Source organism: Curcuma longa, chromosome 21 (assembly GCF_044706935.1).
Source record: "Curcuma longa cultivar G26 ecotype Majalengka, Jawa Barat chromosome 21, ITB_CL_G26_1.1, whole genome shotgun sequence".
Classification (NCBI taxonomy): domain Eukaryota; kingdom Viridiplantae; phylum Streptophyta; class Magnoliopsida; order Zingiberales; family Zingiberaceae; genus Curcuma; species Curcuma longa.
In genome coordinates this window covers 11,170,382-11,180,821 of record NC_133881.1, presented here as the reverse complement: position 1 = coordinate 11,180,821, position 10,440 = coordinate 11,170,382, and the positions used below count along the sequence as shown (strand labels likewise).

Below are 10,440 nucleotides of genomic sequence, written 5' to 3'. Positions count from 1 at the left end.
ACATAATATGCATATGAATAATCTTTTAAGAAAAGAGCATGTAATCCATTCCAAGAGCCACACATATTGCTAGCAACATCATATCCTTGTCCCTGCATGTTGTGGATATGCAAGTTATAATGACTAAGAGCATCAGATATTTCTTTCTTAAATGTTGCAGCCGTTGTATAAATCACATGTACAATGGCAAAGAATCACTCTTGTAAAAAGTTATCCATATCTACAAATCTTAATATAATAGTCATTTGCTCCTTGTTAGATATATTTCTTACTTTATCAACTAAAATATAGAATTTTGCATCCTCGATTTCTTTATGAATCTTGATTTTCTCTTGGTTGACAAGAATATTCAAGACATCTTTCTGAATATCTGGTAAAGTATACTTTGTATTTTTTGGAGCTTACTCTAAGACGATGTCCCCAATACTCTCATTCATTTTTTCATAAATTTTATCATCAAATGAAAATTCATCATGCTCTCAAAATTCTTTCTTTTGAAGAATTATGCATTTATCACTTTGTCAATAAGACAAGGTATATTAATTAAATTATCACGATATTCTACAACATTGTTATGTGGTAAAGTATTACATTCTATATACATCTATCCCCATCATTAACTCGTCTCTAATATTTGAATCCATTCGTAAATATAGGATTACGATGATGTTTATATTCAAACAAGAAGCATGGAAAGCAAAATATAGCATCTTTCGAAGGAGAGTACTCTAACTACGTAAATTTCTTAAATCAAAAACTTTGGAATTGTCTATTTCAACTTTTGAATTTGATTAGTAGATACTCATTCTTAATTAATAGATTGATATGCCCTCATCTTAATATAAGCTCGTCTAATTTCATTTCTTTGATCAACAAGATATTTTCATACTGGAGAATGTAATGTCAGATCAAGTTCAAGAGAACTGACATCAACATCAATCCTAGGAGATTTGTTATTAATCATTAAAATTTGAGATATCAATATAGGATGAAGAATGCTCCTGACTTATTTGCTTTTTTAATTTAAAAAATGAGTTGATAATTTTTCTTTTCTTCGTTCCATAGTTTCTTATATTAAAATAAATAAATAGAGAAATTACCTAACTAGAAAAATCTAATAATCTAAAAAATCTCAATAAAGAATTGTTTTTTAAATTTCACAATTATTGATTATTTCTAATCAGAAAATCGTTATACAACTCCAATAATAATTGTAATATCAATAATTCTCAAATATTACAACCAGTGGATTATTTTTCCAAAATTCTCAACAATAAATTTTTAGGCTAAAAATCTAAATTTAAAAATTCATAAATATTATCGCTCAATATTATCGCAACTCAAATAATCACAACCAAATATTTGACATAATTTTAAAGTTGTCGAATTTTACCTCAAAGCCACACAATTTAATAACCTACAACAATAACCAACCTCAAAGCAGGAGAACTGAATATAGATTGATAATCCTGAGTCTCTGCTTCGAATCTCTTTTATAGACTTTTTTGATCGACCTAAAATGTCTATTTAGTTGATAGAACTTTGGTCAAACATGATCCAAAACCGAGCCCTTCATGATGATCGAGCCTCGCGATCTCGTCATTATCAGATTTTTCGATTGACTGAAACTTTTCGATCAACTTAACCAGATTAGTCACCTCAACTAGACTCAGACTCGGTATGGCTGCCCAGACACATCCGGTCGATCAAACCAGCCACTGATCAACCGGATCAATTCGAGTCTAGTTTGAATCGAATCTAAGTATAGTTCACTCCGAACTTAGTTATTTGACTATGTTCGTCTGCTCTCCATCTTACTTCTAGCTCCAAGTTTCTACAAAATAAGCATACAACCAAACAACAAAACAAGTCTTAGTCATCTTACTTGGAGTCCACTCCTTTAAGACTTCTTGTACTACCTAGGGTTCACTCCCCTAAGATTTTTTTTTACTTAGAGTTTACTACTATGAGTCTTCTCACTACGTAGAGTTCACTCCCCTAAACTTTTCTCTTTGTCAAGCATCCAGTCACATTCACCTACTTAAACTTACTACTTGTAGACATCTGGTCATCCTTGACCTTCTTGGATTTTCTCTTTTTTAGATACCCAATCAATCTTAACCTCCTTGGATTTTACCCTTATCAAGCATTGAGTCACCTTTGACTTTCTTAGACTTTCCTTTGTTAGTCATCAAGTCAACCTTGATCTAACTAGACTTTCCCTTTGCCTAGGTCCACCCTGACTTTTTCTTGACTGTCAAGCACCTGATCAATCAGGTCAACATTGACTTTCTTGGACTTCTTACTTACTCATTTTCAAACATCTGGTCAATCTTGACCAAACACAAGTATGTTGTCAAACATCAAAACTCTGGAGGTTGATTGCACTAATAAAATTTACTCTATCTTGCAAAACCACACTTGAGAACTTTTAGATCTTCCTTTAGAGAGTAAACCATTGGGTTGCAAGTGGAGTTTGAAGAAAAAAATAAAATTAAATAACACAATTGATAAGTATAAGGCTAGATTGATAATTAAAGATTACCAATAACGTCAAAGTATTGATTACTTTGATACATATTCTTCAATATCAAGAATATATAACTTCCATTAGAGTGTTATTGACTATTATCGTTCTATGGAATTTGAGAATACATCAAATGGATGTAAAAATAATTTTTCTAAATGAGGATTAGAAGAGAAAATTTAGATGGAGTAGTAACCTAAAGGATTTTCTAAGCCAAGGAAGGAAAATAAAAGTTTGTAAAAAAAATAGACGTAGAAGCCTTCCACTTTTGTTCCCTCATTTTCTTTCTTGATAGCACTTGGGTACTAGCTTGGTGGTGAGCACTTGGGTACTAGCTTGGTTCACCATGAATAATCAGTTCTTGGTTGTGTGTGTAGTTGTATCATTGTAGTATGTGAAACAGACATCTAGCGTGATCCCGAAGCACCGCTGGAGGGGACAAATATGTTTTAAGAAGTCTGTGTCAAATGTAGGCCTTCACATCTCAATTTATCACTCGAACTCGACATCGAGCATGCAGCTTTCTGATTTGGCACTCGATTTCCCACTCGGACTCAAAAAGCACTCATGACTAAGTCTCTCGGATTTAGGGTTACTTCCTGAGTACTCGGCCTTACTTCCTGACTAGTCGGACTCCTCTCTCAAGCACTTGGTACTCAAGCAATGGCGACCCATTCGGACTTGACCGACTCAATGTCAGGCAACACAACCTACTCTAGTAGCAATTGGCTTCCTACTCGAGCTCGGGAAGCACTTAGGACTCTCGAGCCTTGTGGCACTCAGGAGCACTCGACATATCACTTGGGAGCACTCAGTATTCGGCCAACAACATCCCACTCGAACTCAGGTAAGTTCACTTGGTAGACTAGCAGAGAGTTACACGATCGGCTCGAAACGCGGTAACTCAAACAACCCAACAACTCGATCTCACTAGCTCAGTTTGACAGTTTAAGATCATCAGCTCAAGTCATCTTAACAAATAAATTGATTTCGATTTGTAATTTTAATTCAAATTATATCCTTGTATGTCTGAGAATAAGTGGAAAATAATAGAAAACTTTTATTCACCGGCTCGAGTGAGAGAGGGAGTATTACAAGATTCAATAAATTATTATTATATATATTTTTTATAAAATATAGGAAAATATAATTTAGTAGATTTTTTAAAAAGAGGTAATTTAGTTTTTAGATAAATTTATTTAGGTTTTTTAGAAAAAATTTATAATGAAGAATAAGTTGTGTATGCTATTAACGTATAAAAAGGGTTGAGATCCTATATTCTATGTTATACTTATTCTAGTCCCCAATTATAATCTGAGTTGGTACTGAATGAATGATAGAGTAATGATAGAGTTGCATCAATCTATGTTATATTTGTTCTATGTAGCATTTGAGTTCTTCCTGATTTATCTTGGTGGCCGGTGGGAAACTTTCATGGGACCGGGCCGATCACCCTAAAGATAGTCAATGAGGCTAACTGGGATTTATCATTTTTTTATGTAGCATTTGAGTTGATATAATTACATTATAATTTTCAACACTCCCTTAATGTCATATGGTCTTTGGCTAGAAGCAATGGGCAAGAATCGAATCTCGGAGTAAAATTGAATTGACTACTGTGAGGTAGATATTGCTACAATGGACAAGGGTCGAATCTTGATGAAGTCGAGAAAAATATCCTCCTCCACAGTAGTCAACTACAATTTCTCGATTTACCTTCTCACAGATAATTATGGAATCAACCGTGTATAGAGCTGTCAAACGGATCAATCCATGACAGGGCGGGCCAACCCATGGCGGACCCATCATATGGCAGAGCGGGGGCGGGTCAACCCACTAACTTGGCGGATTCGGAAATCTCTAACCCAATCCAACTCAAGGCGGACCGCGGGTTAGACGGATCAACCCACGGGCATACTAAAAAATAATAAAATATTAAAAATTTTAAGTTTGAATTATAATTTAAATGGATTAAATTAGAATTTTTAAATTTAAATTATAATTTAAATGGATCAAACTCACTCATTCATTAAATTTTCTATTTTAATTTTAAAATTTAAAATAAATAAATAAACTTTCTCAACCCGCGAGCCAACTCAAGCCTGTCGCGGGTCAATCCATGCGGGTTGTCGGCCTAAGCGAGCCAATCCATTTGAATCCATCTTAAAATGGGTTAATAAAATTTTAACTCAATCTACCTAAATTACTTTGTGAGGCGGGCTAACCCGGTAGGCCTGACCTAAATTGACAGCTATAACCGTACATGACCGCTAAACGGAGGATTCCATCTTTTATTATAATTAAACCAGAAGCGATTGGGCTTCTTGTCGCCATCGATGGTAGGAATGGATTTTCTCATCACTTTGATCACCAACTACTTTTTGGTTTGTGCAATTATTTTTTCCTCTTTTTTTTTTGTCCATTCTTCCTAGTCACCATGATAATCCAAATAAGAAAAAAAGTATCAGAGGGCATTTGGTCTAGTGGTATGATTCTCGCTTAGGGTGCGAGAGGTCCCGAGTTCAATTCTCGGAATGCCCCACTATTTAAATAATTTTTCTTTTTTGGTAACTAAGCTCATACTTGGGCTGACGAGCTCGTTTGGTCCATTGGACAGCCCGGCCCATAACATAATTTGGAAAGAAATTTAAACAATTATCAATCACATAATCTCTCTCTCTCTCTCTCTTTTTTTTTTTTTTGCAGAAAAAAATGTATACTTTTAGGCTCATTTCTACCTCTAACTAATCTCTAAAATCATGTCAATGCTTTTGTCGATCATCCGTTCAACTACAAAACTTCACTCCAACGAGGGTTGAATTGAGTTTCCAGCTAAAGGGTTACGTTATTTGTGGCTAGTTAAAGACTTGACTGTCCAAAAATTAATGATCTCAACGTGTCAAGCATGCATGCATCAATGTTTCTGTCTCCCAATGCAACAACACATGATCATGCAATGAACTATTTCATTAACTGATCAAATTAACTGCGATAAGGAAGCCAAGCCAGCTTCTTCTATTCTATTCTCCAAAGACATTCTGAAGTAGTTAGTTCACAGCATTCAATATGACTTGGCACGTAGTCACCAGCACCTTAATTCAGGCCAAGGATCGTACGTACCTCAACCCTAGAAGCTATACTAGTAGCTTTGTCCCTCTGCCACGTGCTATCTGATCCCTCATACCTACCATTCAACAGACTTATTCATTGACTTAAGATGAAGCCGATCAATTCGATACAGTAGAAATGGCAGGCACAAGAAGCTAAAACCAGGCATTTACTGCAGCATCGTTCATGCATGCATCAGTCAATTGTTCTGCTGCAATTTCACAGATCAGCTGTAGCTAAGCTAGCTAGCTCATGGTGGAGAAGAGAAAGGGACAGTGAAGTACGAGGCAAGTGGGATGGCAATGGCAATGGCAATGGCATGGATGGCAATGGCTGCATGGCATGGATGGAGATGAGAACCAGTGAATTAATTAGTACATTGTGGTACTCTGCTGCCCTAGCTAGCTAGCTAGATACTTGTAGTTGCATGGAGGTACGTGCATGGAGGTTCCAGAGCAGTGAGGTCCCAACAAACAATAACTCAACAAAGCTTAGCCTTCAGGATAGACTGTGGGCTAGCTATCCATTCACTACTCACTCTGTGAGAGTTCAAAGTTTAATTTGCTCAAACAAAATTAAATAACACTTCGCTTTATCCAGTTGCCAGTGAATATAATATGAACTCGATCGATCGATCTTGTTTTAATCTGATCTCAGTGCCAGTGGTTGTTAGAACATGCAGAGATGTAGGACAGCTTCAAGCCATGTTTCAATGGCGCCATGCAACTCCAACAAAACCCCAACTCCTGCAATAACAGCTCTGTACCGGCAAGTTCCTTTTGGAAGACACACAAACAAAATCTTTTCTGATAAAGTTAATTATATATATATAATAAAGTAGTGTTTTCAAAAAGTGAATAGGAAAAATATTTTCCAACTTCCACGCACATGCATGTCTATCACTTTCACAACTCTTTGTTTGATTTTATATTTTCATGGTTGCAAAACACACTGTTTATACCACTGTGAGTGTTTTGAGATGGTCAAAGTGTTTTTTTTAAAGAAGACAAACCAGAGTGGGCCCTCACCATGCTGCATGCATTCTCCTGGCCCCCACACAAGGTGGAGTGGATCCTTCCTTCCACCTCCTCGCGTTTACTTAGCTTGAAAGGAGGAGAAAAATAACAAATTAAAGGAATGGATTTTATTCTTTTATTTTTATCCTAGTTTATTTGTGACAAAATCAAATCAAATCTATTAGTGGATAATTATAGTATATGATAGTCAAATGATTAAAATTTTAAATGGGATCGAATATCTTAAAAAATTAATTTTTCTATGTAAAAAGGTGGAATTGCAAATCAAGAAATTGCAGCTCGGCTTCTCCTAGATTCGAATCCCTTGTCCTCTTTTACAAGTTTATTCTGTCATAATCAACTCAGCTATGCCCTGAAAGTTAAAAAATTAATTTTTGAATGTGTAATTAAGTTATGTTTCATATTTTTCATAAATCTAGATGAAAGATTTAATGTTGGGCACCTGAATTGTTAAAATAATAATAATAACATGTGTTATTTTCATGGTTTTCTATTATTTTTTGTTATTATTATTTATATAAAAAAAGAATTGCTGTCAGTATTTATATTTCACCATCCCAAACGAAGAACCACAGGTCTTCTGTTGCAAGAATTCATGGCGAAGAGCAGCAACGGGAAGCTGAGCAAGCTCAGGTGCATCATCAAGCGATGGAATTCCTGCAGCCGCCTCACCCCCGCCGCGCCCTCCTTAGGCGGAGCCACCTCCTCGAGCTTCGAGTCACCGGTGGCGCCGCCACCGGCGGCGTGGCGCTCTGCCTCGTTCAGCGGCGGCGACGAGGTCCCTGCCGGACTCCACCCCGTATACGTTGGAAAGTCCCGCCGCCGGTACCTCGTCAGCGAGGAGCTCCTCGGCCACCCGCTCTTCCGAGTCCTCGCCGACCGCTCCAGCGGCACCGGCGGCACCGTGGTGGGCTGCGAAGTGGTGCTGTTCGAACACCTCCTGTGGATGCTGGAGAACGCAGATCCGGAGTCGTCTCTGGATGAGTTGGTCGAATTCTACGCCGGTGATTAGAGGCGGCGGCGGAGCTACCGACGCCGACCGACGATCGAGTAGGAGAGTGTGAATTAAAAAAAAAAAAGGGGTAATGTTGCAGCATTATCTTCATTCGAGGGACTTATCTGCAAAAAGGACAATGTGATGATTAATTAATTGACTATCAGTTCTAATATAATTTTCAAAGTTGGTGTAATTTCCTTTGTTAATGTATTTCTCTTTAATAAATAATCATTTCATCATTTAAATAATTTATACTTTGATAAATCATATATATATTTAAAATAAAATAATAAATATCATATGACTTACTTTGAGCTGCTTAATTTGGACTCAAATTAATAAATGAGGTATTATTTTTTAAACTGCTTTAGAATTTATGAAATAATGCACTTATTTTTTAAAATATGGTAATTTACTAAAATGCATAACTAACTTTTTTTTAATATCCAAATTGCATAACTAACTACAAGTATTTAATGACTTCTAGTTGAATGGTTGCTATTAAACTCTTTTCACTAAAAGTGTTTAATGACTCTAATAACTTCAAATTCATGTCAAATTGGTATCATTATACTCTTAAAATTTCCTTGAGTTTGTCTATATTATTTTTCTTTATTTTTTTAATCCTATAGAGTTCAAAAATCACTCTTAGTCGATTGATCAGTTAACTAAAGGTTTATATCACAAAAGTTTGATATAGAACAAGTTGAATGGAAGATATTTTAGAAAAAGTATATGTACCGTTTTATAAATTTTAGAATATAACACAACTTTTAAATATTTTAGAAATTTGACTGTCTTCTTTGGTAAATTACAAAATAAAGCAAAGAAAAAAACAACATACAAGAATAGAAAATTGCATCTCAAGTATGGTGCAATGATAAAATGTTCAACAAATTAATTAAACATTCACGGTTCGAATCTCATTCACTCAGTTGTCGTCCGTCTCCAAGATTAGTTGAGCTCAAAATACAAATACTATTTGGGTTATTAAAAAATAAATAAATAAATAGAGAATTGCGCATTCAATGAATTAACATGGCTCTATTGAATGCTTTCATAAAACCTTGTGGCAAACTAAAAATCATTTAAAAACACTATTACATTGTCTTTTCCACTACAAAATCTTGAACCTGATTTGATTCGATCATATTTTTTAAAAAAAAATAAAAGACGTATATAATGTTTCCTACCTTTTTCTATAAATTAAACCGAAGCATGCATGCATGCATGCATGTTCTAGCCATGTGATGCGAAGAAACCGGGTCGCATGGGTTTATTTGAAAAAAAATTAATGATTCAAATCGGTCTAGAAAATAATTAACTAATTAATCTCATTAAGAGATCTAATTCATATATTTCTTTTCTTCTCATCTTTCACATTTTTCATGTTCTAAGAGCAAAAACAATTGCATGATCATAACTTTTTTTAAAATAATATATATGAAAATAAATCCTTACTATATCGATCGACAATGAGCTACATTAGCGTCACACTATGATGACTACCAATGAAGCATGACATGATTATAATTTTTCTTTATCACTTTCGTGCACATCTAAACTCTTGTTCATATGATGAGGTTTATTAATTATAGGGTTAAAGTGACAAATTTCATTAATGGATTTAATTTCCATTAAGGTGACTAATTATAAATTGCTAAAAGAAAAAAAAAACAAAGATTTGTAGGTAGGGGTTTAATTAAAGAATTACCAAAATTAATTAATTAATCCCCTTAATTTGGTTGCTTGAAGTTAGTTATAATCCAAATAAATAGATGGAAGAAAAGAAGAGGAAACATATCACATGGTTTGATGTTGTAAGTAGGTCAAGAAAAGCACCACATGCAATGTTTTAATTAATTATTTGATGCAATCTCGATCTTTGAAATGATTTTGTTGTCTTCACCAAACCAAAATGCAATATTTCCATTCTCACAATTCCGCTCGTGGGGGCAAATATATATATATATATATATGACTCACCCCAATCGGTTTCGATCGAACCACTTTAGTTTTTCTTGAGTTAGTTATAGTCAAACAATATAACTAGCTAGAGAAGTAAAAGGGCTAAATGAATTGACCACTAGGTAGTCCGGTCAACCAGAAAGATATAAAGGTTAGCTTATGGATTGATTGTTCAATGGCCGGAGTTAAACCGACAAGTATATACAAGCTTGTATGTAACTTCGCGACATGATTGTGTAGTATAAAATATGATCTCTTAAATTTCTATTTGGGTAACTAACTCATAGTAATATAGTTAAACTATATATATATGAACCTAGTTGTTATACTTAAACATTAAAGTTTCATTGTGTATCATGCATCAATTCTCATGTTAAAGCATACTTATTAATCATTTAGTTCTTAAAAATCAATTCTAGGTTATATATCCCAAAGTCTATAATGTATAAATATCACTACTAATTCGACTTGTGTGAATTATGTGATGTGGATGAGATGTAGCTCATATATATATATATATATATATATATATATATATATATATATATATATATATATATATATATATATATATAAAACTCATGGTGCAATTTAGATCTCTTAATTAAATCTCTTTATACTTGGTCTGAACTAATTATCTGCAGATGATATATAAAAAATCACAAAAATATTTGCATGCAAAGCAAATAAATAAAGGATACTTTGCAATTACACTAAAACAACTACTTGACTTGTTAAAGATAAATGCATAATATTGATGTAATCAGCCTATTGGCCAGGATTATCAATCTTGGGTGACTAAG

The 10,440-nt window shown here is 34.4% G+C and overlaps 1 protein-coding gene and 1 non-coding gene across 2 annotated transcripts; both read left to right on the top strand.

The window, feature by feature from the left end:
* The first annotated feature begins 4,996 nt into the window (after window positions 1-4,996).
* TRNAP-AGG (transfer RNA proline (anticodon AGG)) lies at window positions 4,997-5,068 on the top strand. Its single transcript has one exon. It is a non-coding gene; the product is annotated as a tRNA-Pro (tRNA).
* Window positions 5,069-7,267: 2,199 nt separating this feature from the next.
* On the top strand, window positions 7,268-7,684 carry LOC141815531 (auxin-responsive protein SAUR76-like). The gene has a single exon (XM_074703480.1). The coding sequence runs from the start codon at window positions 7,268-7,270 to the stop codon at window positions 7,682-7,684; it is 417 nt and encodes a 138-aa protein (XP_074559581.1).
* The last annotated feature ends 2,756 nt before the right edge of the window (window positions 7,685-10,440 follow it).